Genomic DNA, 20,458 nt, shown 5'->3' on the forward strand with positions numbered 1-20,458 from the left:
TATATATATATTTACATAGTAATGCATAGTATGTATCGGAGAAATGTCCTGAATTATTATGAATGATTTCTTTAATAATATTTATTTTTGTCAGCCCACCCCTAATTTTTCTTAAAAAATAATTTAGAATTTGTTAATAATACAGCTGCCAAAAAAATCTACAGGAAAGTGCTGTTTTAAAGATTCAATCTGTGTGTTGAACAACTGTTCATTTTGGGAAAAGACAGCAACCAAGCCATAAGAGTAAAAGCTTTACAGGACGCCACGTCACGAGTCCAGCGTGTACTTCCTGAAACGGTGTGAATGTTTACGGTTCAATAAACCAGTTAGGAGGGACACTCGATTTCGTTGTACCCTGTGCAATGACAATAAAGAATCTATCTATAAAGTTTTCCAAGTAAACACAAAAATATATACTCAAGCTAAAAACAAAACAAAAAAAACCTCTCCTCACAGTGTTCGAGCGTTCGTAAACAGGAAGGGCAGAAAGTTCCAATCATCCACACCGAGCCGTTCTGGACAGGAAAATGAAATAATAGCCTAAAGCCGAGAGCCTCTGACATCACCTCGCCCACACGCTGCAATCACCCTCTGATTACATCAAGCATAAAGAGCTAATGCACCTCAATACGCCGTCTGGAGAACGCGGCTAAATGATGGGGTCTGAGGAAAGAATCGAGCGTGGAGCGTGACGTGCATGACTTCAACATCTGTGTGTTCATCTCCAGACTGTGACTCTCAATGACAACGCAGATAAAACATTTAAATAATATGCTGCACTGATGCATCGAGGAGTTTTATAAACCCTCGGACATGACGGTGAAAAGCCTCCAGGGAAACCTGCGCTCTTTTACTGAAATGACGTCGACTTTTTCACCGAAGCGAGGCGAGCTCTTTTGAAGCTGAAGCTCTTCCAGCTCTCACTCTTTCATCACAGCCTTTGTTCTGAGCTTCACATGAGCTCACAGGTTGGCTTTAAAGCAAAGTGACGTCACTTCATCCGAAAAGTGAGAAATTAAACGCTCTGTGTAGTGCTGTTAGAGGAAAATAATCAACGACTTTCTGCTTCCACCCCGGAGGAGACTAATCCGCGCGTTAATCATCTTACACCACAGCAATCTGTCAACAATTACTTTTGTTTTCTTTTTTTTTTTAAGAGCAATATGTATTTTTTTTATCCATTTATAGTTACAGCTGATGTTGTGGAACATAGCCTGTACTAGCCCCATTGGAACCTTCTCGCAGAATTCCCGCTGGGTGACGGAATAAAAAAAAAAAAAAAACACAGTTCCATACGTAACCTGCGTTATCGCTTACGTCATAGAGCTGTAAACTTCTTCCCCTGGGTTCCTTCTGAAGTGAATAAGACAAAAAAAAAAAAAAAACGTAGCTTGTCACGTTACTGAGAAACCAGAAAAAAATCCACTGTTCTGAAAAAAAAGAAAAGAAATAAACAGAAAAAAGTAACAAGAAAGAATAAAAAGAAGTGAAAAAAATATTAAACAAGAAAAAAAGTAAAGAAAGAAAAGCTTTACCTCTGACTGTTACAAAGCACTGACACTGGAGACTCCTTCCATAAATGTTAAATAAACATCTCCTTACTTTAAGAAAACTTCAAAACAACAAACAGTTGTTTAATCTGTTTATTAGTAGTGAAGCGTCTGCTTTACACGTCTCTGTTACTATAGAAACGAAGACATTTATAAATCTGTGCTGCTGTTTTACACACACGGACACGGACACACACACACACACACACACACACACACACACACGGAGTGTATGAGTAAAGCTTGCTGATGCAGGGCTGTGAATATGTTTCCGTCGTACGGAGAGCAAAATAACGGCTTTTAAACTTCACTCAACTCAAAGCTTTTATCTCCTGACATTTACCTCAGAGCTGCATTAACTTCCACTCCTCTCTCTCGCTCTCCCTCTGTTTCCCTTTTTTCTCTTCCTCATTCTTTTTTCTCTTTGTTCATTTTTCCCTTCGCACTTTTATTTTCTTTGTTTTGTACGCTGTTTTCATTCTGCTCCTTTGTTTATTTGTGTTAGCGTTTTTCTTTATTCATTTTCCTCCTTCATGTTTTATTTCTTCCACCATCTGTTTTCTCTTTTTTCCTTCACTCCGTCTGTCTTTCTTTCTTTCTGTTTCCTTCACTTGTCATTCTTTTTTCTCTCTCTTTAAGTTAATAAAAAAAACAAAAAAAACCATAAGTAATCAGTGTTATCTGTTTCGTTATTGTCCTCAAGACTACGGTTACAGTGAAGGAACAGCCTGCGTTCCACAAGGTTCCCCTACACGGGTCTGAGAGCCAGTGTTCGACCTCGTCTCACCCACATGGACCTTCTCAACTTCCCCAGTCACGACCCTGAGGCTCTGCCAGCTCCTGCCACATGTCCACCTTTTACCTCTGCTTAAATCCGCGAGCTTTTTCAGCAGCCCTAGCACATCCACTGACATTTAGCTGATGCTTTTCACAAGATGATTTAAATCTGCGTCTCACCTGAAAATGCTGAACTACTATGTAAATTAGAAATGGCCATAAATCAAACTGACTGCATAAATTTACCCCAGAACAGAGACAGAGAGGAGGAGGAGGATCAGGAGGAAGAGGAGCATCAGGAAGAAGAAGAAGAAGATCAGGAGAAGGGGGGGGATCGGGACAAGAAGGAGGATCAGGAGAAGGAGAAGGAGGAGGAACAGGAGGAAGAGGAGGATCAGGAGGAAGAGGAGGATCAGGAGGAGGAGGAGGAAGAGGAGGTTCAGGAGGAGGAAAAAAAAACAGGAGGAGGAGGAAGATCAGGAGGAGGAAGAGGTGGAGGTGGAGGTGGAGGAGGATGGGCAAAAAAAAAAAAAAACAAAAAACAACAACAGCGGGCCAAACCAACAACCTTTTTTCCACCAGAGAGTGAGTAGAGTTGGCATGGTAAGTTTAAGATAAATATTATATAACATTTCATATATATAACATTTCATCCAGAATCTGCAGTCAGAATAAGTTCAGTCGGATTGATGAAAATCTTGTAAACACAGCCAGTGATACACCATCAGAAGATGCCAGCCACAAACAATAGTTTTGTCTTTAGTGTTTTATATATATATATATATTTTGCCTATCAACATCAAAACTGAGCTCTAACAAAGCAAGCTCTCAGAGCCATCACGTTGTAAGACTACATCTCAGATCTGGCTTCTGAAACAATGCAAAATTCTGCTGTGGGAATTCGCCAGCACGTGTTCTCTGATCGGCTGCACTAGTACAGTCTCATCTCTGTATGTGATCTGCTTCCTTTAGCACCATCAATAACACTTTAAAAGGCTTTTTGTTTTTTCAAGAGGCACATATTGCCCACACACACACTCAGAAATCCTGGATAAAATACAACTCAAGCCTGAAAAGACGAGTAGATGTTGGTACTTCTTTAAGTCTAATAGCCGTATTTAGTCCTGACCCTTATTGCTTCTCCATGAAGTCCAAATGGAGAAGAACAGCACCACTGGGACCATGAAGAGCCAGCGGAGGAACTGCTGATGTCTCCTCTTTTAAGAAGAAATGATTTTCTCTCGGGTCCCCAGTGGAAGCACCTCACCTAACAGGAAATTTTATTACACACTTTTTGTGCAGTCTTGTGATACATACTAGTCGAGCACATCGTTTTAAAAAAGTCACTGAAATACCATGATAGATGATATAGGATTGTTCATGCCAAAATCTGAAAAATATGCTAATGCTAGCTTGCTAGGATAATGAACTGATGGTCAAACAGCTAATTCTATATGAGCAACCTATTCTTCTTTGGATTTTGTTAAATGGATGACAAAAAGACCACCAAATATACACTCTTATAAAAAAAAAAACAGGGGGGTTCCTTCAAGCATTCCTAGCTATAAGTAAGATTCCAGGTTTTGGCTTTGTAGTATCGCAACATATGTGGGAGATTGCAGATGGCGCTTTCCTCCGAGTGTGTTACGCTGCCCTGTGATGTTGCGACAGCAGCAGTTTGAAACAATGTGGTGGGCTGGTTTCACGTGTCTCAGAGGAAGCACGTGTTAGCCTTCCCCCTCCCCGGCTGGTACGTGGGAGAGCTGGCTGGTGGGTGGGAATTGGCAGGTGGTCACATTGGTTAGAAAATGGGGGAAACACAGGTTTCTAGCTTCCTCATACCCTTCCAGGGTTCTTCCAGGGTTCCTCATCTTCCTGAAAGGGTTCTACTTGGGAAATGTGCTGTATCTTTCAACTTTAAGGGTTCTCCCGCCTTTATGGGTTCTAAATATTGTAAGAATGTAGTTGTTAGGGCAACTATAGACAAAAACATACCTAATTCCCAATCATGAGTCCCTGGTTTCCAAAACTCCTACCCAGGATTCTCTCATGGAAAACAAATATCCAATATTACTCATGTTTTCTGACTAATTTTCTGACACTTTTATTTTTACTTTTGCTTTCAGTCCAACACATTACATAAAGGTAGCCGGTTACTGACAATTCAAATCTAGTCAAAACTAGTCCAAAACCAACTTTATACCCAATGCCCAATAAGTATGACACTTTATTTTATCCAGCTATACTTTTTCTCATGTCTAGACTATAGACCTTCAAAAGTCTGGGGACACCTTGACTTCTTTTTCCTTTTTCTTCTTAGTAATTAATGTCTGACTTCCAACAACCTCAAACACACCACAAAGGTGTCGACGAGATAATTGGAAAAAAAGAGAGGCAGTCTGATTCTCTTGGTAATGAAATTGCCTGGCCAGAAAGCTGACCTCAACCCAATCGATCTGCTCTGAAAAGATCGAAAGATTAGAGAAATGTGGCCAACCAGCTCTAGGAACCTTTCCAGAATGGTTTCTGAGGAACGCATTGAGAAGCTGATGGTTCGTATGGAGAAAGTGTGCTCAGTGGTTCTAGATGCTAAATAAGGGTTTGGATAAACATACGCATAAAAGACGTTTAAGGAGCTAATCCTGGCGATCTTTATGGCATACCTGCTCTGGTTCAGAGATACGAGCACAACAATCCCCAATTACTGGAGCATGTGGAGGAGTGGGTCCATAGAGACTAGAAAGAAAGATGGAGTTGTGGCAGATTCGACAGATGTTAACCCCCCTGTCCAATTTTCTCCAACAATGCAGAGCTAGCAAAAGCTCCCAGGCACCTGAGGGAACTGTCATCAGGAGAGCTGTTTGTGGAGACTTTATGAGGAATAAAAACCCAGTGGGATTGGAAGTATGTTACGTATCACGTCTAGGGTTTGTACCTCAGGAGAATCTTTCTACAAATAATCCTGTGTTCCCCTTTTAGCCAAGATTCCAAAGCTAGAACTGTTACACATCCAAAGAACCTTCTGAGAAACCATTTTCCTGAGAGAGTGTGTGTGGAGTGTATGCATGAGGGAACGAGGAAGCACAAGACAGACTAAGCGAATTATTTCTGAAGTGTCTATATAAATTCTTTTTATTTAGATTAATGACTTATCTTTTATGGTTTCACAGATCATTTGTAAAAATCCAAGAGAGAAGAACTCTCCATGGCTTTATACAAGCAACAAATCAAGGTTGATTATGTTCCTTACTACTTACAGCAACTTACCAAAGCTTACATTATTATTATTTAGTAAACAACATGATGTCGTGATTTTTATCTGTTCATAGTTACATTTGATGTTTTGGAACGTTAAAACAGTTATCACTTACATTATAGCAGCTATAAACAATCGTTCCCTCACCAGCCTCTCATTGTTTCTCTCAAGAAGTCGATAATAATATAAAAAAAAAAACGCAGCTTGTCTGTAAAGAATCTGCAATTTCTTATTTTTCTGAAGGTGTCAGAAAATGTAACGTTACCTCTGACTGTTACAAAGCACCGACACTGGAGACTCCTTCCACAGAGAAGCATCTCCTCACAGAAAACTTCAGCATATCAACGATTTTTTAATCATGGACTGTACAAGTCACTGCGAATGAGCTGTTCCTATAGAAACGATAACATATTAGAACAACGTTTTCTAGAAAATTAATCAACACCTTGTGACCAATCAGAATCCAAAATTTCACAGAGCTGTGGTGTAAATCAGTTTTTCAGTGATGTCAAATCCCTAACCATATTCAGAATCCATTCCCTCTCAGACTAACCGGAGCGCTGGTCAATAACGTGAACATTAAGCCACTGACGCTTTTAAGAGTAGCTGTTTATGAAGCAATAATTGCCCAAGGCATTAGAGTGAAAGAGAGAGAGAGAGAGAGAGAGATAAAGAAAAAATAAAACGGCTCATTTAGAGCTCCTTGAAACAAAGTCAATCTCATTACTTTAGAACCGAAGCCATAAAAATCAATTCGCCCTGAACAGTCGTTTAGTCGAGCCGGGAAGAAGGCCGACCCCTCGCTTTGTTTATCGGTGTGTTTACTTCGTGCAGCTACATGGTTAGGAGCAATCCATTCCCACAGACACTCATTAAACTGAAAAACTGACAAGTCTCTAGTGAAGTTCCAGAAAACGGCATCGCTGCATCAAAGGACGCTGAGGAGTCAATAAAGATCCCAAATAACAAGCATGTGATTTATCCAAAAGTGCACATGATGTGGGCGATTTACAAAGAATAACTGCGTGAATTATGTCATAAGCAAAGATGGGGTTAGTTCTTATGAACTAAGAGAGTCAAACTTAAATGAAAAAAACCTTACCATGAGCATAATTGTGCGTTCAATATAAAGATAAAAAAATGTATCCTTTGTTCATAAGGAACGTGTGAAAGAAAAAGTCCCTGTTTAAGAGCTGTTGGCATCAGACGTGTGAATTCGCAGCAAATATGGAACTTCTTTTTAATTTTAAGAAACTTTTGCATCATTTTGAGATACTAAAACATAATCTTTATAAATCTTGTCACTATTAAAACCTAGTGAATGGTATAATTTTGGCAGAAAAACAGACTAGTGCAAATGTAATACCTGCTTTTCGTTGGTATGAATTTGTGCAAGCGGTCACTGATCACGGTTTCTGAAGGGACTTTCAGGCTGGAACAGATCTTCAAATTAACCCTCATGGTCACTGGGACCTCACGTGAGAGTGATAACGTCAGTAACCTGAGCTCAGGTACAGCGTTGTGAGGTTACACTACCACCTGATTGTTCATATAAATATGCTAATTCATGCTGCATTCATTTAACAAGCGCATCCTTACTTTTGCTCGAGTTTTGCTTATATACAAAAAAAAAAAAAACAACAATTCAGCATTTTTTTGAGACGACTACACGTCTGATGACGGGAAGTAACGTAAAGTCAGTTCAGTGAATCACTTTAACATCCAGCCTCATTAGGACATGGCTTTCACACCTGCTTGTGAGATCGTGCGCAATACATCATCATGCTAACATGTTCCCTAACCATCACTGAGCGAGAGAAAGAATGTTACGTCATTACAGCATTAAGCTGGTTACGAGTCAACAGTAGCTGCTAATCGCTAGCATTAGCATTTAGTCCATTTGTTTTTGGATTAATTACCTGTAAATAAGGTCAGGAATGATTGCAAAACTCAATTCGGGATTGTAAACGAACCTAGCTATAACTAAGCTCATTATGAAATTTTAATTAAGTTTATATGAACTGTGCGTGCATGTGCTCTGAGCTGAACAGCAGCGGAGATACTTACTGAATATTTTATATCAAAGTCGCCCCGATAAACATCGCACTCCTTCATTCTTTAAACTTAAACCCCATTCATATTTTGTTAGTGAATATATTCATGACAAACACGGACAAGGGAAGCTAAGATGCACCGGAGATAAATGTTTTGTTACAAAATAAGTGAAAAGGAGACACACATTAGGAGATACAACACAATTTATTTGGGTTGATCTTAAAGCTGCACACAGCTCTTTCTCCAACAGACATTCAAATCGTTTAACTTGAGAGCCATCGTGACAATTAGAATCTATCTGCCTTTCCAAACACTATCAATCGTCCTGAGCCTAGAAGCCAGACCATCATTTTCAGGCAGATCCAGCTTTAAAAACGTACTCATGATGCAAACGGCTTTGCGTCTGAAAAACACCTACTGGTGTAGGTTCAGCTTGGGATCTTCAGGTCTAGAAAACTAGAGTCCAAATGTTAAAGACTAAACACCATAAAGAAGCTCGATGCCTCCATGTTCTTCACTCCGTTATCTAGGCTCCGTCTTCTCCCTGATCTCAGCATTATAACAGCGTAAACGTAAAACCTACCTGCGTGACCAGCGGCTCCAGCAGCCTCTCCACGGTCAGAGTGCGGATCTCCAGACTCTTAGGATCCCATTTCAGCAGGATGGGGGACGTAGCGCTTGTCATGATTACTGTGAAGAACAATAATAAAAAAAAAAGATGTAAGATGCAGAACATGTGTGAGAAGTTCAGGAGAGTAGATGAGGGCTGGGCGATGTGACGAGATAATATCAGTACGATCAAATGTGTCGCTATACACTTTCTGAGATATCGCTGGCATCATGATGACTTTTTTTTTAAATAACAATTACAATCTTCAGAAGGACCAGTCTAACCATAATGTTTTCTACTGTTTCAAGTCTTTAAAATTGCAGAATGTTCATTTTTACAGATTCCCCCTTTCTTTTCAGTGTTAATTTATTTTTATAGACATATTATGAAAGTATCATCAAACTCTTTTTTTTTGTTTTTTCAAAGCTTATATATATTTTACAAATTGCAACACTACTGTTTTGCCAGCATTTTATTAGCTAACCTGTATACAGTATCGTGACGCATATCGTGTAGAAACATCATCACATATCAGGATATGATAGTTCTGACATATCGCCCAGCTCTACTTCATTGCAAAGGCAGAAGTTCCTGGACGTTTAACTTCATGCACAGCAACACTGAGATGAAGCTGATGAAGATGATGAAGATGTGAAGAGTTAAGGCGCTAGTCTAAAGGGTGAGGTGTGATAAATGTACGACTCGTACAGAGAGCTTATACTCTGTTTATTACACCAGCTCATGGAGAGTTACTGATTCAGATAAAGGGTGCAGATTGGTTTTAATGCGACTCGCAGGTTTTCTAAAATGCTCAAAAACTTATGGTGTCATTTATTAAAGTTCAAAACAAAGTTCAGTAAATGGGTTGTTTTGATAAAGCTCAATCAGGTGTGGGCGGAGCTTGTTCTAATGCAAGAATCATCATGGTGTCATCAACGCAGCAAAGTACGTCACCTGAAAAATGGTCATATTTCTAGTTTTCTAAACATGAACCATCTTTGCAGCCAATCACATGCATTTGTGTAAATTATTCGTCTGAAAACAGGTCATCGCGAGAGTAAAGCGTTATCGCAGATTTTATTTACACGCCAGTCTGATTAGTAAAGTGACAGTATGGCTTGTTGTCAAGAAAACAAAACGAAATGCTTAAAGACGACTGGACAGAGAAGAATATGGGAGACGTGATAATACAATATTAATATCGTGATTAAATATGCCACTGTACGGTTTATTGTGAGTATTGAGATATATTTTTGTAATTATTTTTTTTTTCTAAATAATGAATATGAATGGACCTTGGAAGCAGCTGATTTGATGTTAATTTGTTTTGTAAAATTTGTGCAGATTTTCTTTCCCTCCATTTCCATGTTAATTTCTTTTAGTGATACATGTCATGTCTCGTAGAAATGTCTTCCAGTATTGTGTTATGGTATTTTTTGTCGTGTGTGTGTGTGTGTGTGTGTGTGTGTGTGTGCTGGATGTAGAATGATCAATAGGAAAATAAATTGCGCAGAGGGACAGTACACACCAATAAACTTGTTTGTGTCTTTCTCAGTTTTTCTCCCACACCCTGAGTCTTTGCACTAAACACACACACACACACACACACACACACACACACTGAGCACCATGACAAATGAACATTCCATCCAGCCCACTAGCAGTCCTTCGTAACATTCCAACACGATCAGTGACAGCTCCAGACAATGCAGTGATGAAGTCAGGCGACGGAGTGTAAAATATCGCACGGCCTCCGGAGAAAACACACACACACACCAAGTGTTACACTGCAGCACAACTCATACAATCAATAATTTCCTCTATGGTGCTATGGTAAACACCTTTCTTCCCTTCTTTCTTTCTTTGTTTCTCTCTTTCTTTCTTTCTTTCTTTCAAATGACGAACAGGTTAAAGTCATTTTTGTATTTAGCCTTTTAACGTATTTTTGTTTTGTTTTGTTTCATAGAAAGAAAGAAAGAAAGAAAGAAAGAGAAAGATTTTGAAAAAGTAAGACAAGGAAAGAAAATAAAAAAGACAGAATAAAGAGATGAAGAGAGAAAAGGTTACAAGCAAGAGAAAAGAATAATAGAAAAACAGAATGGGAGAGAAAAAGTAACAAAAGAAGGAAAGAAATGAAAGAACGAAAGAGAGAATGAGTCGACGTGCTGGCGATGTTTTTGAAAAGCGCGTCTCCGTGTACTGATCTACGGAACACAGCGTGAACTTACCGTCGCACTGAAACCATCTCAAGCTCATTAAATACAGCAGAGTGTGGAATAATGATAAATAAAGCGAATAAGTGCCGTGTGTTCACCGAGTTCTCATCGTTCAACTCGTCTATAAGGACCGGAACACATTCTCCTCTTTCTGTTCTTCTCTTCCTGTTCCTAACCCTCCTAAACTTCTCCCTCTGTCTTCATCAGACTCCACGGCACAGAATAAATCTCCAGTTTAAGCGTATTAAAGAGCGAGGAGAAATTTCTCCATGCTGTTTTTTCGGTGATGAATGAACCTCCTCCACCAGCGGGCTCGTTTCTCGGGTTCGGGATTGCAGCAGAATAAAGATCCGAATGCAGCACGCTATCAAATTATTCTCATCTGTAATTACTGTTCCGGCTCAAACGAATGAAAAGTCTGACTCAATTATTTCTCAGGAAAAAAATAAGTCATCAAAAATCAGTGGGAGAAAATAATCCAGGAGTTGTTCACGTAGAGCTAGCAGGATATAGTGCCACCCACTGGGAGTACCGGTTAATGCTCTAGTGATGAATAAAAGACCCAGTGTCACGCCGTTTTAGGAAAATCATCAACAACAGAGTGGTGTGATGAAGCAGAGTTACTGTTATCACCTGAATATCACCATGACAGTGTTTTATTCCGCTTATACCACAGCAATTTACCAACAATTACAATATGTCATATATGTTTATATATATTGTTTAATATGTTTATTAAGCAACATGTGGTACTTTTTATCTGTTTATAGTTACATTTAACGTTGTGTAACATCCGTGAAACAAATTAGCTCCTATTCTCACTTACATTATAGCAGCTATAGCTGTTCTCTTACTTTCTCTCCAAGTTCCTGAGAAAAAAAAATATACTGTCTGTTACTGTGTAACCAAAAAGTGTAAACTCCTCAGTCCAGGAAAAAGATGGAAGGAAGGAAAGAGGGAGGGAGGAAGGAGTTATAAACAATTGTTTCCTCCTTTCGTTGAAGTTAATAAGACAAAAAAACACACAAAAAAACCAACGAAGCATAATCTCCTCTGTCCATGACAAAAAATAAACTGATAAACAATAACAAATACACAGATAGTTAAAGGAAAGAAAATAAAGGAAATGGTAAAATTAACAAGAAAGAAAGATAGAAACAGGAATAGACTAGGAAAAAAGCAACAACAAAATAAGAATAAAAAGTAACAAAATAAAAGAAAAAAAAGAGAAAGAAAGAAAATAAAAGAAACTTGAAGTTACAGCTTTACCCCTGACTATTAAAGAGTGCTGACACTGGAGACTCCTTCCATAAACGTTAAATAAACATCTCCTTACTTTAAGAAAACTTCACACACCAGGTTCCTGTGAAGGAGCTGTTACTATAGAAACGATAACGTATTAGAAAGAACGCATTCAAATCAACAACTGCACTGCTGTTATAGAAAATTAACCAACACCTTCTGACCAATCACAATCCAGAATTCAACAGTGAGAGTAACCAACACTTTCTGACCAATCACAATCCAGAATTCAACAGTGAGAGTAACCAACACCTTCTGACCAATCACAATCCAGAATTCAACAGTGAGAGTAACCAACACCTTCTGACCAATCACAATCCAGAATTCAACAGTGAGAGTAACCAACACCTTCTGACCAATCACAATCCAGAATTCAACAGTGAGAGTAACCAACACCTTCTGACCAATCACAATCCAGAATTCAACAGTGAGAGTAACCAACACCTTCTGACCAATCACAATCCAGAATTCAACTGCTGAAGAAACTTTCTCTGACCGGACGGTAAACTTCCCGCTCTGACGGAATTCCCGACCGGATAAAACATGAAGGAGGATTTTACAGTAAACAGAGTAAAGTCTTGGCACCGAAATGAAGCATTAAATCACTGAAATGAAAAAGAAATCCTGCGAGCTTTAATAAATGCTGTGATGTAAAGCTCAGAAGAACAGGACAGTTAGCTTAGCGTTGCTACTTACTACAGACGAGACGCCGTGAAGACGCATAACAGACAGCGGCTCATTTCAGACGTGAACATGTACAAACGTGAGGCAGGAATGTAGAAACATGACGCAGGAATGTACGAATGTGAGGCAGGAACGTAGACATGTGAGGCAGGAATGTAGAAAAGTGAGGTGAAAATGTATGAATGTGAGGCAGGAATGCAGAAACGTGAGGCGTGAATGTAGAAACGTGAGGCGTGAATGTAGAAACGTGAGGGAGGAATGTAGAAACGTGAGGCAGGAATGTACAAAAGTGAGGCAGGAATGCAGAAACGTGAGGCGGGAATGCAGAAACACGAGGCGGGAATGCGGAAACGTGAGGCAGGAATGCAGAAACGTGAGGCGGGAATGCAGAAACGTGAGGCGGGAATGCGGAAACGTGAGGCGGGAATGCGGAAACGTGAGGCGGGAATGTAGAAAAGCGAGGTGGGATTTTCATGCCCGGTTTCTGGCTTATTAAACATAACTGTTTGTTTTTCCGATTCTACTGGCAGTGAGAATTCCAGCACACGATCACAGGTTGCCCTGACAACGGAGTAATAAGTGTGATGGCGGTCCTCCAAAAGAAATAATATATATAACAACAGAGCCGTGGAGTTCCAGCTGGGATCAGAGCGCAGCGCTGTTAGACAGGAGAAGCTCCGCTCCTCTCCACAGCTCCGGTGCTGAAGAGCTCACTGCTCCTTTCATGTTGGCAAAACAGATGAAAATGGCGTGAATGACGTAAAGGTCATGGGTCATGGGTCAGAGGTCACACCCTCAGTGTGCTGCTTTCTGGAATTTTGGGAAGCTTTCGGGAAACTGAAAGCATTAATGTGGCTGAAACATAACACCAGAGTTTTCCAAATGATCCACGATGGCTGTTAGCGTGGACTCGGCGTGAAGCTGCAGCACGAAGCCCAATCACACATCAGCTCTCCTCCTCTGCTTTTATTCCCTCTCTCCAGGATCCATCTGTTGTTTTTGTGATCCAGTGTCTTCTCTTTCATCCCCCAGTCCCCAGTCCTGTATCCCGAACCAGGAACGCACTCTGAGGGGAGTGAGCTGATGGGCTGAGTGTTCTCCCCTCACCCACTCTATTGTCTAATCTCTCTCTCTATCTTTCTCTCCACTCTTCTCTCCCTGTCATTGTTCTGTTCAGCTGCTGTCTATCTGCCCCCTCTCTATCCGCCCATCTGTCTATCTGCCCCGTGACTATCTGCCCATCTGTCTATCTGCCCCCTCTCTATCTGCCCATCTTCTATCTGCCCCGCTCTCTCTATCTGCCCATCTGTCTATCTGCCCCTCTCTATCTGCCCATCTGTCTATCTGCCCCTCTGTCTATCTGCCCCCTCTCTATCTGCCCATCTTCTATCTGCCCCACTCTCTCTATCTGCCCATCTGTCTATCTGCCCCTCTGTCTATCTGCCCCCTCTCTATCTGCCCATCTGTCTATCTGCCCCTCTGTCTATCTGCCCCCTCTCTATCTGCCCATCTGTCTATCTGCCCCTCTGTCTATCTGCCCCCTCTCTATCTGCCCATCTGTCTATCTGCCCCTGTGACTATCTGCCCATGTGTCTATCTGCCCCCTCTCTATCTGCCCATCTTCTATCTGCCCCGCTCTCTCTATCTGCCCATCTGTCTATCTGCCCCTCTCTATCTGCCCATCTGTCTATCTGCCCCTCTGTCTATCTGCCCCCTCTCTATCTGCCCATCTTCTATCTGCCCCACTCTCTCTATCTGCCCATCTGTCTATCTGCCCCTCTGTCTATCTGCCCCCTCTCTATCTGCCCATCTGTCTATCTGCCCCTCTGTCTATCTGCCCCCTCTCTATCTGCCCATCTGTCTATCTGCCCCTCTGTCTATCTGCCCCTCTCTATCTGCCCATCTGTCTATCTGCCCCTGTCTATCTGCCCCTCTCTATCTGCCCCGCTCTCTCTATCTGCCTCGTGACTATCTGCCCCCTCTCTGTCTATCTGCCCATCTGTCTATCTGCCCATCTGTCTATCTGCCCCTGTGACTATCTGCCCCTCTCTATCTGCCCCTTTGACTATCTGCCCCTCTCTATCTGCTCCGCTCTCTCTATCTGCCCCTCTGTCTATCTGCCCCGTGACTATCTGCCCCTCTCTATCTGCCCCTCTCTCTATCTGCCCATCTGTCTATCTGCTCCGCTCTCTCTATCTGCCCCTCTGTCTATCTGCCCCGTGACTATCTGTCCCTCTGTCTACTTGTCACGTTGACTGTTTTCATCCGATGCGACTCTTTGAAAGCGCTTCGCGTGTGACATGTAGACGTTTCACTCTGCTTTTCCTCACACATTCCCCTTCCCTCATTCCCGTCTCTGGCTCTGGGATTATTTCGGAATTTGATTATTCCACTCCTGATGATTTAATAAGAAGATTCTCTCGTCACCTCGTCACTTCACATCTCAGCACGCTTAGTGGATTTCCATCTGTATTCATTCCTCCAACAAGGAAAAAAACACAAAGTTCCACTTTACTGAAGTGTCATATCCATCTGTCTTCAGTTTACACCCCAGAACATGAAGGAAGACAGACAGACAGACAGACAGACAGACAGATAGACAGATAGATAGATAGATAGATAGATATTGAATAAACAAAGGAATGAATGAAAGAAAAAACAAAAGAAAGAGAGAGCCTTCAATTCCAGCTGATTATGACAAGAAAGAAAGAAAGAAAGAAACAAACAAACAAAACTGAGTAAGAAAGTAAGAAAGAAAATGAAGATAGATAGATAGATAGATAGATAGATAGATTTGCTTCTTTCTTTGTGAGGGGATGACCAAAGCATTAAACTATAAACGGATAAAAATGACAATGTGTCATTCTTTAATTAATAAAAAGTTGTACTTGTCGTAACTCCACTGTCGATTGTTTTCCTGTAAAAGCACAGCACAGTGTTTATTCCTGACTAAGCTGCTTCTCCTGCTCACAGTTTTCCAAGCTGTTTGTGTCGGTGTGCTGAGACCAGAGCTCTGACCTGGAGACGCCATGACGACCGCAGACCTGACTGACAAAACAACCAGCGCGGGGTGAGTCTCACACACACACACATACACACACACACACACACACGCTCTCAATCACACACACACAAACATGCACACACACACACTCTCACTCACACACAAACATACACACACTCTCACTCTCACACACACACACACACACACACACTCTCACTCACACACAAACACATACACACACTCTCACTCTCATTCACACACACAAACATACACACACTCTCACTCTCATTCACACACACAAACATACACACACTCTCACTCTCACACACACACACACACACACACATACACACACACATACACACACACACACGCTCTCACTCACACACACACAAACATGCACACACACACACTCTCACTCACACACAAACACATACACACACTCTCACTCACACACAAACACATACACACACTCTCACTCTCTCACACACACATACACACACACAAACACACAAACACATACACACACTCTCACTCTCTCACACACACACATACACACACACAAACACACATACACACACTCTCACTCTCTCACACACACACATACACACACACATACACACACATACACACACACACGCTCTCACTCACACACACACAAACATGCACACACTCTCACTCTCATTCACACACACAAACATACACACACTCACTCTCACACACACACACACACACACACACACACATACACACACTCTCACTCACACACAAACACATACACACACTCTCACTCTCACACACACACACACACACACACACACATACACACACTCTCACTCACACACAAACACATACACACACTCACTCTCTCACACACACACACACACACACACACACTCTCACTCACACACAAACACATACAGACACTCTCACTCTCTCACACACACACACATACACACACACAAACACACACACACATACACACACTCTCACTCTCATTCACACACACAAACATACACACACTCTCACTCTCATTCACACACACAAACATACACACACTCTCACTCTCACACACACACACTCACACACACACACAAACACACACATACACACACACTCTCACTCTCACACACAAACACAAACACAAACACATACACACACTCTCACTTGCACACAAACATACACTCTCACTCACACACACACACTCTCACTCTCGTTCACACACACACACAAACATACACATACTCTCACTCAAACACACACAGACTCACTCACACACTCTCATTCACACACACAAACATACACTCACTCTCATTCACACACACACACACACACACACACACTCACTCTCATTCACGCACACACACACTCACACACTCACTCACTTCCAGAGGGAAGAAAGTCACTTTTTAACACACTGCAGCAGGGCCAGTTGGCACAGAAACGGATTATTGGTGCTAGGAAACATATGACGAGTGGGTGGACGAGATGCAGCAGTCTGCAGCGCCATTTACCTCTTTGAACTTTTCAAAAATAAACTTTTTTTTATTTAAATCTAAGAAAATACCCATCAAAAGTGTGTTACACACCAACAAGCTCATTCAACTGAGGATTCTTTGTTGTATTTTGGCCTTAAACGAGTAACAGGGTTGAGTTTGTAGCATCCATGCTAATAACACGAGGATATTTAGGACAATCTTACAATTTACTTAAAATGTATTTTTTTGTAATTATAATTAATAATCTGCTTTCAGTCTGTAATTTGTGTAACAGGGTTGTACTTTTAACGTAACCTCATCAGTCAGTGTCACTACACAATAAATATACTAGAAAATGAAGAAACAAAAGAACGAGAGAATTTGATTTTCTTCTTCTCGTGATCTTCAGGAAATTTGGGTTGCAGATTGAACATGTGACTTGTGGAATGTTCCAAATATTTCACAGGGGTGAATGTTTTCCTGTAACAGGGTTGAGTGAAGTAATTAAAACGTAGATGTTTTTATAAGCGATAATGGCCGACTCGTTTGAAAAAGAAGCCTCAAGCACGAGATGAAAAAAATGTTTAACGATTATATTTGAAGCTAAAGTGTAGTTACAGTGAACTGAGGCTGTAGCTACGTAACAAATAAGCTACGATAAACGTCTGTTAATCCTTCATGGCAAAATACAGCAGATTTATGGTAAGAATATACTGTATGAGAAGGCAGACATTATACGAAAATAATCCACGCCGGAGTGTTTTATTCCTCTTATACTACAGCAGCTTCCCAACAATCACAATGTTCAATTTATAGTGAACAACAATCGCACTTTTTATCTGTTTATAGCTACATTCAACATTGTGGAACAATTCCTGTCCCCGTTCTCACTTACGTTATAGCAGCTATAAACACTCGTTCCCTCACCAGCCTCTCTTTTCTCTCTCTCTTGAAGGTAATGAGGCAAAAAACAAAAAACGCAGCTTGTCATGTTACCACAAAAAAGCGTAACCTCCTCTGTCCTGAAGATGTCGCAAAACTTAACGTTACAGCTTTACCTCTGACTGTTACGAAGCTCTGACACTGGAGACTCCTTCCATAAATGGTAAGTAAACGTCTCCTTACAGAAAACTTCACATCAACGATTACACCTGCTTTTTATGTGAAGCGTCAGCTGTACAAGTCCCCGCGAATGAGCTGTTGCTATAGAAACGGTAACGTATGTATAAGAACGAGCGCATTGATATTAACATAAAGCTGTGATTTATCGTACTTTCAGAACCGCTGTTATCGAATTTGAGAAGTCAACCATGTTGTGGTGTAAATAAATATAAATACAACATTAGGAGTGTTAATGACAAGAATACAAAATGAACAAACAAAACATCGACAGGACGTAGTGTTTCGTTTCTTTCTCCGCTTCTTACTTGGTAACTATGAATAAATAAACGAATAGAACACGCAATCTGAAATCTGCTCGTCCAAGCGTTCGACCTTCTGATCTGTCCAAGATCCTGAGAGATCGACTTCTGCTTCGCGTTAGCTACATCAGCGTCACGTCTCCAGATCAAAACGTAAACAAGAATCAAGTGTCAAATCTGCATAAGAGGACATTCGTGTAATTGTTTTTCCCACTTAACTCCTCGTATTAACTCTACACATGCAGCTTGTGAGGAACGACTTCAACACAACCAAGTCAAAAAAAAAAAGTTTCAGCTGCTAAATCCGGTCTGTGGCGTGTCACATCGTCCGGATTCCTTCTCCGAGCTCCGGTTACGACGGCACGCAGCCGTGAAAATCCCGTGTGGAGAAGGAGGGAGGGACGAGCTGCTGTAACGGGACACCGCAGCTGTAGCACAGACGTCGGACTCAGAGATACTGGATTTAAAAAACAAAAAATGGGGGGTGGTAATTGCACACAACAATCACACACACACACACACACACACACACACATTATTCCTGTTGGGTGTTACACCCAGCATGCAACATTAAATACTTTGTTGCTTGTTGTTTCCAGAGGAACTCAATCCTAATAGTAGACCTGCTACTCCTCCTACTCCTCCTTGCCTGCAAGAAACTTCCAAAAAAAAAAAAAAGAAAAAAAAAGCTGTAAAATGTGAGTAGCCGTGGACAGGAAGCAGTGTGATAAATGCAGCAGCATCACCTCCAGGATCAACACAATGATGTGTAGACAAAGGCGCGCGGGAGCTCGGAGGCAGCGCGTGCAACCCGGATACGCATTACCGCATCATGCACAACCGCATCCCATCTTCCTGCTCTGCTTCTGTTCTTCTTTTTCTTTTTGTTTTTCTTCCTTATTTCCTAAGCAGAAAAAGCAGGCGGGTGTGCTGCATGTTTAGCTTAGGTTAGCATGCATGCTAACAGGCTAACTTGTCAGGAGACTGAGGATGGGATGGAGAGAGGGATGGAGAGAGGGATGGAGCTTGCACATGACGGAGCATCACCAAAGCCGAAAATGGTCCATTTTTTGTTTTGCGCTCTGCATTTTGCGCGCGCACGTAGTAATAATAATAATAATAATAATAATAATAATAATAATAATGCAAGAAATAAAATGACACCAATTTTCCACTCCGGAGTAACAGAGAGAGAGAGAGAGAGAGAGAGAGAGAGCACACGACCCACGCCTAGCTCCAGGAGGATCCTTTACCTTCTGAGATGAGCGCGCGGTTATTCCTTTAGAAATAGAAGAGAGAGAAATAAATAAATAAATAAATAATAAAAATAAACACGCCTCCTCGGAACACCAACCCGCCGGAAACAGGGAATAAAATCCTCCTCGCGCGAGCTGCTGCTCAGGAAAACGAGTCCACGCCGCTGTGGTTCTCAGGGAGGAAATGCTCGGCTCTGCTCTGCTCTGCTCGTGCCTCTGGTGCCGCTCCCTGCCAAATAATGACACCCTTCTCCAGAAAAGCAGGTGCCCAGAGCGCGTGCACGGTGCGCGCTCACGCTCGGGAAACTGAACCACCACTACAGCCGGGCAAGCGGGGAGGCTGGGGGTTTCGCGCATGCGCAGTGCGCCATCACACCGAGCGCAACCTAGTGTGAGCCGGGAGCGACATCACTCCTGCCAAATAGTGAGAGAGAGAGAGGGAGAGGGAGAGGGAGAGAGAGAGAGGGAGAGAGAGAGAGGCGCTGGATCAGCGGTGTGTGAGCTGTGAACAGATAACTGCTGTTATTTTCTCTAAAAATAATAATAATAATAATGATAATAACAATACTACTACTACTATTAATAATAATAATAATAATAACAATGATAATAACAATAATAATAATAATAATAATAATAATAATACCTTTACTACTACTAGTACTACTGCTAATAATAATAATAATAATAACAATGATAATAACAATAATAATAATAATAATAATAATAATAATAATAATAATACCTTTACTACTACTACTACTACTAATAATAATAATAATAATAATAATAATAGTAGGTGCCTCCTCTTAAATGTTAAACAGAAACATTTCCAACAAAATAAATCGA

At 41.2% G+C, this 20,458-nt stretch overlaps 1 protein-coding gene across 8 annotated transcripts in view; it reads right to left on the bottom strand.

The window, feature by feature from the left end:
- Positions 1–19,913, bottom strand: part of ctnna2 (catenin (cadherin-associated protein), alpha 2) — a 311,873-nt gene extending 291,960 nt beyond the window's left edge. The window contains exons 1-2 of one of the 8 annotated variants that reach the window (XM_026945340.3): positions 19,607–19,913; positions 8,222–8,328 (exon numbers count right to left, since the gene is read on the bottom strand). In XM_026945340.3, the coding sequence (XP_026801141.1) occupies positions 8,222–8,323 (102 nt within the window). In that variant the 5' untranslated portion in view covers positions 8,324–8,328; positions 19,607–19,913. The other 7 variants (XM_026945339.3, XM_026945342.3, XM_053230960.1 and 4 more) reach the window with 7 other exon arrangements.
- Between the last annotated feature and the right edge of the window lie 545 nt (positions 19,914–20,458).

The sequence above is a fragment of the Pangasianodon hypophthalmus genome, chromosome 28 (assembly GCF_027358585.1).
Source record: "Pangasianodon hypophthalmus isolate fPanHyp1 chromosome 28, fPanHyp1.pri, whole genome shotgun sequence".
Taxonomy (NCBI): Eukaryota; Metazoa; Chordata; class Actinopteri; order Siluriformes; family Pangasiidae; genus Pangasianodon; species Pangasianodon hypophthalmus.